This window comes from Ochotona curzoniae, unplaced genomic scaffold (assembly GCF_017591425.1).
Source record: "Ochotona curzoniae isolate NIBS_2020 unplaced genomic scaffold, NIBS_Ocur_1.0 contig_2210, whole genome shotgun sequence".
Classification (NCBI taxonomy): Eukaryota; Metazoa; Chordata; class Mammalia; order Lagomorpha; family Ochotonidae; genus Ochotona; species Ochotona curzoniae.
Window position 1 is genome coordinate 55,452 of NW_024465369.1, and position 14,957 is coordinate 70,408.

Consider the following 14,957-nt stretch of genomic DNA (forward strand, 5'->3'; position numbering starts at 1 on the left):
GTACTCTCTGGTTTTGTAAAATAATGTTCACGAAATGTTTCCCAATGAAGAAAAAAAAAACTTTGATACTGTTATTACTATCATACAAATGTCTTTACTTCTATACAGATAATATTGACAGAAATGACTAATAAAATGTTAAATAGCCAAATTAACTCTAAGTACAAACTAAAATTTATTTTTTTTCAATTCTATTTTTATAAAAAAACAATAAAACCTTAATGTTCTATAATGGTATAACAGCATTCTAACCCACGTAATTATCATAAATAACAGCTGTAAGTGTTCACTGATATTACTGTTTACATTCTACAAAGCTAACACATCCTCCATTTTATCCTTCTATAAATAACTGGTAAAATTTTAAATTCACCAGAAATCTTCCACTATACACAGTACAGAAGATTTTGTGAAACCTCCCTATTTCAATAGAAATGACACAAAAAACATACACAACGTAGAATTATACTGCTTTTTGTAAAAAGAAAACATTAGATAAAGTAATTCAATTTTAATTTATTTTCATCATTTTTTCTTCATGATCCAGATATTTTAAAATGCAAAGAAAATTAAGTTTCCATGATATGTCAGGAACAGGCACTAAAAACGAAACAAAAAAAAAATTCAGACTGTAAATGAGTTATACAAATGAAAATATCAAATGGAGATCCAGTTATCAAAATGAATGCACTCAACATAGCAAAAGTTCACAATTTTTTGTACAGAGCACATAAAAAAGTCAGCTTGCTAACCAACTGTTGTGATTCAAAGAACTATTGCAGAAGTTTGAAGAAAATAGGTTTATTAATTAACTTATAAAGAGATTAAAGAGCTTGAAACAAGTATTAAAAAGAAGTTTGTGCCTTTATTAGAACTGTGTTAGGCTTTAAATATACCAATTTTGGTCATCAAATTATTATGGGATTTTTCTTGTATAAAGAAATGACACTACAGAACTGCAATACTGGTCCAACAGTCTTGTCTTTACTTTTCTTTCATAGTGAGAAACAGAATGCAGTAATCAAAAAGCACTAGCAGGCATCAGTTAGTCCAAGATAGAGCTTCGTAGTTCCAAAAGCACTTGCAAAGAAAACCACTGCTGGGGAGGGAAGGGAGAGGAGAGGGCAGCAATTTGTAATAACTGGAATCCCATGAGTTTGTTTCTCAAGTCTCATGAGGTTATTTTTAAAATTTATCCTTTACTTGGTCATGTTTTTCCTCAAATACTACAATTTTTCTTTGACTTTTTTCCTCAAAGTATAAAAAGTATGAAATATAAACAAGCTCTTGCATTGTACATTTAGAAATGTACAATTCAAGCATTATAGAGCTATCTACATACCGATAAATCCCATCAAATCTTGGATAATTCAATAATATACAAAATATCAGGGCACACAAATAACTAAAACCCACTTCTTTTTGTTACACATAAGATTCAAATATTCAATCTAAAGAAAAACACTTAATCATGTTTGGCTCTCTTCTACATGTGCATGTTGATACACTTATTAAAATATTCCTGTATAATCATGTTTGGTCTTACTATTTCAAGTCAGGTTTAAAACCTCAAAATCAGCCATCCAGACAAAACAGGTCATCAGAAGGATTCTCTCTTCTCCACCTCCCTAACCCCAAGCACTATGAAGTCAATCTTATGACATGACGCCGAACACTGGATTGTGGCGACAAATGCTAGGTCCAATTTCTTCATAATCCTTTTTGGTGTGGCACACTTGGTAGAACTCAGGCTGAAAACAAAAACAACCAAAAAAACAGTTTCATAAAAATTAAAAAAAAAAAAAATCAACGTTTCAATATAGTTAAAAATACATGCTTTAAATGTTAAATCTAAATTTTAAATATTTAAGAATCCATTAATCGTACTTTAATAAAACAAGGAATTCTAGCAACCATAACTTAAAAGTCCACTATACATCTTTGTTAAAAAGAAGCAATCTACTCATTTCTTCCCCTCAGCCCAAAAAACTGTTTCTGAAAAGAGACTCTGAAATTTTTAGCAATAGTTTGTTGGGTGTCAAATGTCTAACCTACTAATAATCTAATAAAGCAATAATCTAAAGACAAGAATAAGCCTATCATGTGGGTCAACTATTCTTTATCACACCATACACATTTCTAGATCATCCTGACTTACTCAAGGTCTATGAGTGCAGAACACCATACTTTATTTTACCTCATTCTTAAAGAGCCAAGTTAAAAAATTGGTTGTATGGCACAACAAAAGGTGATGAAAATAACAAAAGAAAAAATACCTTCCACCATTCAATAATTCAGACAAAAACTCCTTTTACTACGACAAAATACCAATGTTTATTATGCCAATGGTATTAGATATCTTTTAATGGACTCCAGAATTTCGATTTGGAGACATAATTTTAGAATTTCATTGACTCAATTTAGGGAATCACACTATGTAATGAAACACAATTTTATCTTAATATGTTTAAATATCTACAAAAAAACAAAACAAGGCTTTCTTTCTGATGACAATACTACCACAAACTTATGAAAATTTTTCCTACAGATAAACTTAAAATATGGTATAAATGTCCATTCAACAACTAGCAAGTTCAAAACATAAACATGAAACTGAAATGATTTTCAGTGTTCAAAATACTGTGCACACATTTTGCAATTTCTCGTTAAATTTAAAGCATTTGTTTTGTTCTACAGAAAGTGATATTCTTTTGTCTTAAAAACAAAAGAAATCAAAATTTGAGAAATAAGTTTCATCACACTCACCGTGGAAGCCAGCATCGATCCTCCAAACCAAACTGCATATCGCTGCATGTGGTGTGTAATGACTTGAACATCAATAGGTTTTGGCTGATAAAAGGTAAAATAAATAAATAAATATAAAAATAGTAAATTCAAATAACCATTTATATATTATTTAACCTTAAATATGCAGACACAAAAATGATACTTATGCTATATCCAAGTTAGCCTAAAAAATAACTAAGGTGGCTATACAGAGGACTGGAACACTGTATAAGAAAATGGCCAGGACAGGACAGAATACATAGACGGGAATCAATGAGTACACACTTCATACAGTTCTGATTCTTAGAACCGTGTAAATGTTTCACAAAATCAAATACAAATTACTTTTAAAATAGGGGACAGAATGTGGTAAGACAAAGTAAAACCAGTTAATTGTATTTTTTTTAAGATTTATTTTATTTATTTATCGGAAAGGCGGATATACAGAGAGACTGAGAGGAAGGTCTTCCGTCCAATGATTCACTCCCCAAGTGAGCACAATGGCCAACACTATGCCGATCTGAAGCCAGGAGCCTCTTCCGGGTCTCCAATGCGGATGCAGGGTCCCAAGGCTTTGGGGTGTCCTCGACTGCTTTCCCGGGCCACAGGCAGGGAGCTGGATGGGAAGTGGGGCCGCTGGGATTAGAACCGGCGACCATATGGGATCCAGGGCGTGCAAGGTGAGGATCTTAACCACTGCGCTACCGCGCCGGGCCCAGTTAATTGTATTTTTAAACAGCATAACTTTGCTGAAATAAGTGAAGGGACAAGTACCTACTTGGGCACACAGTTTTAATGCTATACCCTCAGGCTGAAAAACTAAGCCAATACTGAGTAATAGTCACAGTGACTACTAGTCACATTCTAAAACCATTATATACAAACTCCAAGGCTGAGGAACATTATATAAATATAAATAAATAAATATATATGTGTACATACACACACACACACACACACACATATATATATATATATAGAGAGAGAGAGAGAGAGAGAGAGAGAGAGAGAGGTAGTTGATATGTCAAAAAGCAGTACAAATATGGGAAAGTGTGAAGCTAGAGTGAAAGCTCTCCTTCCAGCATTCTGGAACTGAAGGTTGCACACATGCACACACTCTGGCTCTGACCAAGATGACCTACCCAGTACTCCTGAGGCAATCAACACACTCAGTGTCCCTATATTATAATATTCTCCATGAAAAGAAAAAAAAATCTCCACCAAAAGGACTGCTTTAAAAAAATTGCTGATCCCTGGGTCAGAAAAGCAAAACAGTAAAATCACCCTAAATCATCTTGTTATACTTGGTAGAGTAGAAAGAATGGCGGGTCTATATCAGAAGTGGTCAAAAGTCACTTCAATGACTCCCACTAGCCAGATGTGAAAAAATGTAGCATCACTTAATGTATTAACATATTATCACACAATAGTAATGATACAGTCCATAAAACAATGAGATATCTAAAGTTTTTCTAAGTATTAACATATGAATGAGGGAAAGAAGGTGGTACTTCACAGGAAAATCAGACTAAAATGCATAAAAGGAATGATGGAATTTCTAAAACACCACTGACTGCTACATTAGTATGTACTTCAGAAAACAATTACAAGTTTGCTGGACAAAGTCTGAAACTGTCTCCCTGTAAGATTCTTATTTAAATATAATGGGGAAAAGAATAACTTTACAATAAAGAAACCTGGCATACACTTTAGTATGTATGTAACATAAGTAAATACACAGAAAAACCACATTTTTATTGATATACTGCACTAAAAATGATACAACAGAAGATTCCCAGCTTCACCAAAGTGCATGATCTAAAATGAGTCACATGAAAGCAGTGCACAAACCCAAACAGAACACCCTACAACATAAACCTGTCACAGTCATGAAGCAACAAAACTTTCAGGTAACTGCTTCAGATTGGAAGAGCACAATAATTCAGACAGACCTGTGATCCTGTGCTGGATCCTGGACCACAAAGAAAAAAGCCTGTGTTTTGTTTACTTTCGCTTGTAGAGCATTAGTGATAATTGGTAAAATCTAATTTAGGTTCGTAATCAATGTTATCAGAACGACTCCCAGTATAGAGAATTTAACATTATACTTGTAAAACTGGTCAACCTTTTAACTTCTGTTTTTGTAGGTAATCAGGAAGAGAGGTGGATGAATAAATAATGCCTGGGGACAGACCCACTGTTTTATAGGAAGCAGAGCATTAAAATCAAGCAAACATTTCAAAAAAAGCCTATTATAAAGAGCAGCTTAATGAAGTGCTGAAATCAGGCCATTACAGTTTCAGATCTTAAACGGGTTTTTTTTTTTTTTTTTTGGTAATTATATTCCAAGGAGTAGTTTATTTAGATCTTATAAAGGTGAAGAACATCTGGCCTGCTGGCTGGGTGATGCCTGAGAAATTATTTATCTGGCCCTGCCAAGATCACAGAAGAGACGCAAAATTCAATGAATCAGGGGCCAGCATTGTGACATAGTATGTCTTTATATGAAAAGCTGACATCCCATATGGGCAATGGTTCATGTTCCAGATGCTCCACTTACACTCCTGCTTCCTGCTAATGGCCTAAGAAAAGCAGTGGAAGATGGTCCAAGTGTATGGATCCTGTCATTCATGTGAAAGTTCAAAAGAAGCTCCTGGCTTTGGCTAGGCCCAGAACTGGCCTTTGCAACCATTTGGGGAATGAACTAGTAAACGAAGTTTCTCTTTCTTTCTCTGTGTAACTCTGGTTTTAAAATAAGTAAAATCTTATATTTGCAGCAGCACAAACCATAATAGCAAAGACATGGAAACAATCTAGATGTGCGTCTGAAGAAGAGTGGTTAAAGAAACTGTGGTACATCTACTCCATGGAATAGTATTCAGCTATTAAGACAACTGAAGTTATACTATTTACAACTAGGTGGTCCCAACTAGAGACCATTGTGCTCAGGGAAATGAGTCAATCACAAAAGAACAAATACCATATGTTCTCTCTTTTATAAGGAAACCAGCATGGAAAGTGTAACTTCAATAATCCAATCCATACTGCTTTTGTTTTGGCTGCATCCCATGTGTTTTGATGTTTTTTATTTCAGTTTTATTCCAAATACGCTCCTTTCTCTTGTCGAATTCATTGATGGCTCATGGATTATACAGTGGCATCATTTACAAACCAGGCCCGGTGCAGTAGCCTAGTGGCTCAAGTACTCCTCCTGCACGTTCCAGGATCCCAAATGGGTGCCAGTTCATATCCCAGCTACACCAATTCCATCGAGCTCCCTGCTTGTGGTTTGGGAAAGCAGCTGAGGATGGCCCAAAGCCTTGGACTCTGCACCTGTGTGGGAGACCGGGAAGAAGCTCCAAGCTCCTGGCTCCTGCCTGTGAATTGGCTCAGCTCCAGCCATTGTGGCTACTTGGGGACTGAATCATCAGAGAGAAGATGATCTTTCTCTCTCCTCCTCTATGTATATCTCACTTTCCAATAAAAATAAATAAATCTTAAAAAGAAAAAATGACAAATCAAGAGCAGACTGAATTTTAACTTGGTATATTTCCAAATGCCCCTTGGTCAGATAAATTGCTCTCCACCCAATTAAGATAATGAAAACTCTTAGTTTCTGAAAACCATCAGCTGTCATGTAGCTGCTCAACAAGCAGCAAATTCTAGTGAGTTACATTTTACCTTTTAAAGTAATTTTACATATCTCATTAGTCTTAGTTGTCCACTGCATTCTTAGCAGTATTTTCTAAGTAAAATGAAATATGCTTTTTTAGCAACTTATACTTTAAATCAATGCTTTGCTTTAACAGTATTTAATAAACTAAAAAGTTGCTGAAAATTGGTCTCACATATATGATATATACATATATACACATATATACAAACACATTAGACATCTGATTTTAAAATTAGATTTTTTGGTATGAGGCTCAAATTTTCAGGATATCTAACAGAAAGATGATTTCATTTCACTACCTATTTGCATAAGTCATTCTGCAGGAGTGGAATTGGCTTGTGGTAACAGATAAACCATTTAACAGCAACATCTTCCTAAACTCCTTTGTGGTCTTGCTATGATGGCCTTTAAAATTTGGTGTCCCTACTATAAATTTCGCTGCTATAATATGCCAAGAAACCTAGTAAGCTCTCTGTGAAATCAATAAATACGTAAGACAAACAAAAAGACCACTCAGACTTTTAGAAATGCAGACAATAAGACTGGAATGACCCAAAATACCATGGATATGAAGCCATGTCATTAGCCACATTCCACAAGAATAATTGATAGGTACTCCAAAAGTTGGCAAACATTTCTCATCCCCATTATAATAACCAGGGTACCCTTAACTTCCCCACCAATAATTAGGAAAACCAACCTTCAATCTACCACCGCTCAATTCTTCACTTAATTTCAGCCTGGCATCTACAGTTCTTTTCAAATCTCTTTGTAAACGACGTCCAAAATCCCTGAACATGGTTGAACCTCCAGAGAGGACAATATTCTGCAGTAGTAGAGATAAACAAATCATGTTTATTTCCATAGAAAGAAAGATTTAAAGATCCAATAAATAGTTAATACTGAAATTTTATTACCACCTTTAAGACATTTAATATTCAATTATGAGCAGAAAATAAGCAAGTATTTTAAAAATGTAACCCTGAACAACTCTGCTATAAATACCTTGTAGAGAGGACGTCTGACATCAATAGGACAATTCTGAATTACTTCATCTACAACTTCTGAGATAGGTTGTGTAAAATCTGGATTAGCAAACTGAAAAATTAAATTATAGAGATCAGATCACAACTGACATCCAATCATAGCTTTTATAATATATAAAATGCATTTTACCCAAACATTTTCAAATTTTATGCTTCAAAATAAACTTATTTCCCATGAACTTTATGAAGTACTTTAATATATTAAAATAAGGAATCTTTAAACAGAAGCAGACATTTAAAAAACAAGGTTATGTACTGATGGGATAATGAAAAGGTGACCAATCTTGCAGGAACATAATGCTATAGTTCTGGAAGCAATGGCTCAGAATTCACTACTTCAGCATTTTCAGTAACTTTAAAGAATATCTGCTCTTAATGTGTATATTATATGACCATGGTGTATGTATATGACAATATAACTATAATCAAACTATTTTGTAGTAGCTAACACTCAAAGGAGTTATCTGTAGGAAAAACATGAATGATTCAGTATTTATTCATCTTTCAAAATGTGTACATTTTAGAAACAAATACAAGAAAAAAGCATGGACTGGCTGCATCTTTAGTTCCTTAGGAGGAAAAACAAAAGAGGGTGAAAAATAAGTAGAGAAAAGTTCTTTACAGGACACTCATTCTAGATTTCTCCAGAAAACTCTCAATTGATACATGCAGAAATATGCATGTTATACAGATGGCTTAGAACAGATTTATTGAATAGGTAGGAAGATTCAGCTGGAGGAAAAATACTTGGATAAAACAACTGTAGAACAAAAATAAGCTTAAACATGATCTTTTTAAAACAAAATTAATGGGTAACACTAATACATATAAAAGAGGCTTTATGCACAGATATTAAGGAAGACCTCCTTCCTTCTTGATCATCAGTTTCCTAATCTATGCTGATTGAAAGTACAAAAAAATGCTAGTTTTGATAACTAAACTTGTATTTCACCTCTCTCGGGTTCTCATTTACAAATCAAACTGACCAAAAAAGATGAACAGGATCCCTTTATTTATTAAACTGATTCTATAACTAAATTGGTAATCTTTATCCTTAGACCAATTTTTTACAGTTACTGCTTTTTAAATTATTGAATGCCCAGGTATGTGAGGCAAAATACACAAAATGTGTTAACTCAGATGAAGTAAAACACCACTAATAAAAAATTTTACTGATGTCTATGATAGTGAGAGAAAAGCTGCCAGCAAAAAGCAAGCTGAGGAATTTACATATCAAATTCTAAGAGGGACAGAGAAACGGTATAGAAGTGTGGTGAATACTGAGCTGGAGAGACCAACCAACAAATAACCAGGCATGCTGGCACTGCAAGACTGAGGATTAGACAGCTGAACTATTGCGCCAGCACCTCTCCATTCATTTTAAACTGTCCTCACCCTATTCTGCCATCCTGCATTCCATCATACTGACTCAAGAGTGAACAACAATCACAGGTATAATACTCTAATACTATTAATTTACCTAACAGCAATAAGTTAGTATGTGGAAGGCTATGAAGAAAGAAATTAGACAAAAATTAATGAAGAGGAGGTTAACCAACTATTAAACATGGCCATATCAGTATTTAGAAATCTAAGGTGATTACCAAGAGCAGTTGCTAACTAACAGCTAGTAGTTGCTTTGGACAACACAAAGGAGAGGAGAGGATTCTTGGATATTCAGCACTATGCTGCAGCTGGCACAGCAGTTCTGACTGCAACACCAGTGTCCCATCCAGAGGACCTGGATTCGAGTCTTCGCCCAACTTCCAGTTCCCCCTTCCCACTAATGTAACCCCTGCGAGAGAGTAGTGATGGCTCACATTCTTAGGACCTGGATGGAGTTCCCAGACCTATGCTCCAGCCTGGCCCAGCCACAGCTATTACAGGCGTTTAGTGGGTAAGTCAGTGAATAGAATATCTCATTCTGTCTCTGCTACTCTAGCTTCCTCTTAAAGAACAACAACAACAAAGTATGTGCATACTTTAAATTTTAAATTTAAAATGCCATCTAAATGTTAAAGCTCCAATATACTAATACAACCAATAGTCCTATCTTTCTGTTATTCAACTCCTCTGCCCATAATTTATAGCTACATACTAATTCATCATCTACAATCCCTGCCTGCATGTCTCACTACATGTAAATAATTCAGCCTTCTGTATTTCCTCCTTCCTCCATGCTGTTAACAATCTAACCTTTTTGCCTTGTCAAAACCTTCTGTAGGGGAAAGGTCACAATCAAGTTTTAAGTACCTAACCTCTGCTATGAATAGAGAATGGGTGTTCCTCTATTAATCAGACACTCCTAGTCACTTTCTCAATAATTAGAAGTCATTATTCTTCAGGAAGATTCCTCAAAAAGCTCATAGGAAAATAGAAAGAAAATATTCATCAATATAAAAAAATAAGCTAGTACTAAACTTTAAGGCTGGGAGTAGGATTAACATCAGTTAGAAAACACTCCACACCAGAGCAACATAAATTCTGCTAATTTGGAAGCAAGAGAAAACATCAAATGTATGGTGAAGCTTAAGTGCAAAAATAATGAAATTATTGGTGATGTACAAGGAGTTTATGAAGAGAACATGCCAAAGAAATCAGCAATTTACAAGTGGACAAGTCATTTAAAAGGGGACAAGAAAATGGTAAAGATAAAATTCACATCAGCAGATCAATTTGCAAAGAAAAACTAAATCTTGCTCATGCTCTAGTTAAAAAGGATCAATGACAGCAGCAACAATAGCCAGCACCACAGGAATCTCAACCAGATCAGTTCACACAGCTCTGACTGAACACTTTTAAGGAGAGCAACCTGCTCAGTAGAGCCAAAACTGCTGCACAAAGATCAGTTACAGATTGGAGTTAAACTTTAAGTGAAGATTTTAAACAAGTGAGATCAAGATCTTTGAAGCATTTTTTTCAAAGAACTGGAAAAGGAGATAAAACAATCTCCCAGTATTCCTCAAAACACTAATCAACGCCATGTCTAATCAAGTGAAAGCAGTCCAAAGCAAATGTGAATCAGCTAGGCCAAGATCATGGTAACACATTTTGGAAATGCTACAGGCATTTTGTAGGGAGAGTCAAATAATATCAGCTTATTATGACAGCATTCTGAGAGTCAGCCAAATATTTAGCAGAAAAATGTCCAGGAAAATTTAACCAGAACCCTTTCTGCCTCATTCCTCTCATCAAACAGCGCAATCTGGCATATATTTCCTTGGAAAATCACCTTAAGTTATGATGTGGTTTGTTCTGACTTGTTTTGTCTCCTACTTTTTTTTTTTTAAGTTGGAAAGTGAGATATACAGAGAGGAGGAGAGAAAGAGAGGAAGATCTTTCTTTCAATGATTCACTCCCCAAGTGACACAATGGCCAGAGCTATTCTGATCTGAAGCCAGGAGCCAGGAGTTTCTTCCACGTCTCCAAGCAGGTGCGGGGTCCCAAGGCTTTGGGCCATCCTCGACTGCTTTCCCAGGTCACACACAGGGAGCGAGACAGGAAGTGGGGCTGCCGGAATTAGAACTGGTGACGATATGAGATCCCAGCGTGTGCAAGGTGAAGATGTGAACCATTATGCTGTCGTGCCAGACCCTTTTCTCCTACTCTTAAGAAAATAATTAAAGGAACCATTTTCCTTCAGATAAAAATGTAACAACAAAAACAAAAACTTCCATGGGCATGATTACATTTTCTAGGGCCTGCAATTCATTAGGGCTGAACCCAAAGGTAAATGGATGATAAGTGTCTTATGATAGTGCTTATGAAACAACTTATTCCCTAACTTTTAATTTCATTATCTACAAACTTTTTTAAGTCTTCTCACATAACCCAATAAATAACTTCTCTCAATACATAAGCTTGTGTCTACCTAATGAAAAAAAAAAAAAAAACACAAACCACAGAGGATAAATTTCTTCAGCTATTTCCCTACTCTCCTCTTTATCAGCTGCATATCTACAGTGCATATTAGCTTTGAAATTTCCTGCCACTGGAGCAACCATTCTTTCAAAGAAAACCCTCAGCCTTATTCTTGTCATCAGCTTCTCTTTTGTTTTTAAGATTTATTTAAATTGAAAGAATTAGAGAAAGAGAGAGAGTTATGTGCTGGTTCACTCTCCAAATGGCTGCACAGCTGGAGCAGGTCTGATGCAAAGCCAGGAGTCTGCAGTGTTCCCTGGGTCTCCTGCAAGAGTGCAGGGGTAACCTGCCCTCCCAAGCACATAAGGAAGCGGAGCAGCCAGGACTCCCTGCACCCAAATGGATGTCAGGGCTGCAGCTGATGGCATTACCCACTACACCACAGTGCTGATTCCCGATGGACTTCGTATCAGCTCCCTGCAGCCACTATAGACTTTCACAAGTGAGCTCTAAACTTTCACTTCTGAGATATCAAGCTGCCCCATCACACCATTCTGCTGAAACTGCTCCCCTAGCATCACCAATAGCCCAGATGCTGAAACACCTGAGCACTTCTCAGGTTTCTTCTTTTGCAGTGCCAATGAAGTAACCAGCACAGCTTAACTACCTTCTTTGAAACACTCGCCCCTCAATTTTATTGCTACAATCCTCTAGGATTTTTTTATATTCTTACATACTGAGCCTGTTTACTGTTTGCCCATCATGTTTATGTTTACCAAGACCTGATTTTTCATCTTCAGTCCACTCTACACTGCTCCCTGTCCAATCTTTTTTTTTTTTTGCCACGTATGTTGATTTCACACCCATCCTCACTGCAGTATAATTACCATAGTTAAAAACATAGAACCAAAGTGTTTGTTTCTAAATTTCTACAAATGCATATGACATAAGCTCATCTGTTTCTTCTCCCCTTCAGAATTCTTTTTGCAATAAATGGCACTTGTAGTTGCTCAAGTTACAAGTTGTAACTATTTTTTTCCAGGCTCATGGATTCAGCCTAGCCCAGCATCAGCTGAGGTGGCCACTTCGGGAGTGATAATCAGAGGAAGGAAGATCACTTTGCTTCTCACACTCTGCTTTTCAAAACAAATACGTAAATAAACAGAAAAACAAATTTTTTTAAAGTGTCACTCAATATTTATTGAGTGAATAAGCAATATGGAAAAATTAACTTCCTAGTCCTGGCATTTAATATGTTACCCATTAGGCTAAATTTCTGAAACCAAGAAGAATTTGCATAATTAATAGCAGATGTTTTATTAATTTAATAGTTTTGTGTTGCTAAAGTTTCATGTACATAGAAAATAACTTTGGTACTAGTTAAATATGCTATGATCAACTAAAGCAAAGTTCTTGATATAATGTTATTTTATATGGAGATGAAAGTGGTGACTTTCTAGAATATTCTCAAAATGTTTTATTCACAAGATCATTAATTTTAAGGATCCCTTTCTTTGACTTACTCCTGATAAAACAAATATTAAAGAAACAAATTTCACTTTTGCAAATCAAGACAGACACTAACAGTTTTGCCTGTTTTGACAAAAGCAAATTATCCCTTGAAATATGACCATATATTATTTTATTATACTAAAGAAAGTTTTTGAGGGTCTCTCACAAAATCTCCAAGTTCAGAGTTTCTGTCAAATATTTTAAAAACAATCCCACCACTTAAAAAAACGCTTACCTCTGGATGAAAAAAGATTTCAGGTCCCAAGAATCTCTCATAACCAACATCAATGGAAAATTCTTTCTTAGAGATAGCATTGATTCCGGTATACTGCTTAATCCACTTTGAACCATCTGTGTCATACTTGTTAAATTCCTTTACTAAGTCTGGGCAGACATAACTATAGCGCTCCTAAAAAAAAGAAGAAGCAAAAGCAGTTTTTCTTTTGTTTTGGGAAAGTAAAGATGGATAGTATATTATCAGTAAACTAGAGTTGAACGAAAAATTATCTTCAAAAATAAGAAATCAGGAGAAAATTCCACATTAGGATATTGTCATATTCAATACAAATCAATTGCTCCTCTATATATAAATTCTTATTCTACATATGGATAGAATTTAGCTTTGAAAAACTAAAGAATTGCTTTCTACTATTTGACACAACTTTCTTAAAACATTAATGTTCTGTAACCTTTTCTACATAAAGAACTTCATGTCCCAGTAGGGAGAAAGCATAAATCACACAGAACTAAAAATAAATAATGGTTGACACAACCACACAAATTAATTCTTAAACTTATCTGGGATAAATCAACCAGGGTCTAAAAAGCAAAAACAAAAAAAGAGAAAAGGCTGAAAATGCACGTTATTCTATTTTACTATCATCTGTATGGTTAAATCGTTCCAAATTCTGTTGTATATCCCAAGTAAAAATGTTCAACAGAAATATACTGTGTGGAGGAAGTCTGTCTTGCCAGTTAAGATGCCGCTGGGGAAGCCCACGACCTGTGCCAGAGGACCTGCTCAAGCCTGAGCTGAGCTTCCAGTTCTGGCGTCTGTGGCTGTTTCTCCCAGGGTGCAACAGAGGATAGCTTACCACACTGGATCCAGCCTAGACCCAGACTGAGTTCTAGCCTCCTGGCTTTGACCTGGCTTAACTCAAGTACTTGTGAGTACGTGGGGAGAGTGCCAGTGATCAGAAGATTCTTTTCTGATCCTTCATTGCTTCTTAATAATGAAAAATTTAAGCATTTACAAAATATATACATAATTCAAAATTCTGTGGGCTCCTAATTGCCAGCCTTTTCTTTCTTAAGAAAAATCAGGATCCAGCATTTTGGTGTAGCAGGAAAAAGGCACTGCCTGCAATGCCAGCATCCCATATGGGCATCTAATTATGCCCCACCTACAACATCTCCAATTCAGTTCCCTTTAAAGAAGGGGAAAAAAATGATTTAATTTTACTGGCAAGTCAGATTTACAGATAGAAGGAAATGCAGAAAGATCTCCTGCTCGCCAAGTGGCTTTAAAGGCCTGAGCTAAGCTGCTCCAAAGCCAGGAGCCATGAGTCAAGTTACAGTATTAGTTCCCCTGATTCTGAGACTTTCCCACCTGGACTAAGCCACACCACCAGGAATGCAGGGTCTCCAGCCTGCAGCTAGGAGTCAGGTAACTTCTCAGGAGTCAATTCTCTAATGAATGCCCTATCCTAATGCTTCTCTGGGGAACCCTAATGAATACACATTGAAGACTCGCAATTAATACTAGTAATAATAGCAAATTATAAAGGGAAAATAATATGAAAAAATAGGCAACACTTTAATTACATAATTTGAAATCTTCCTTCTCCAAAATCTTCAAAGTCTCCCTTGAAATAGATTTATATCTCTAGCACTGTTTTGTTTTTCAATTCCATAGATTACTCCAAGAAGATGTTAATATTTCAACATTCACATTAATGTTTTTTAACATATTTAATTTTTAAGCCAGAAAGTTACAGTAATTTGGGCAAACCTTTAGTAATTCCTTTACTACCTAGGAAGGAGTCCATCTGTCTTTATCCTTAGGCTTAGAAGCT

At 35.6% G+C, this 14,957-nt stretch overlaps 1 protein-coding gene across 1 annotated transcript in view; it reads right to left on the bottom strand.

Moving 5' to 3' along the window:
- Positions 1-845: 845 nt before the first annotated feature.
- Positions 846-14,957, bottom strand: part of ACTR3 (actin related protein 3) — a 47,756-nt gene continuing 33,644 nt past the window's right edge. The window contains exons 8-12 of the mRNA XM_040971476.1: positions 13,118-13,291; positions 7,469-7,561; positions 7,164-7,289; positions 2,767-2,850; positions 846-1,751 (exon numbers count right to left, since the gene is read on the bottom strand). Of these exons, the coding sequence (XP_040827410.1) occupies positions 1,656-1,751; positions 2,767-2,850; positions 7,164-7,289; positions 7,469-7,561; positions 13,118-13,291 (573 nt within the window). The 3' untranslated portion in view covers positions 846-1,655. The remainder of the gene's footprint in view (positions 1,752-2,766; positions 2,851-7,163; positions 7,290-7,468; positions 7,562-13,117; positions 13,292-14,957) is intronic.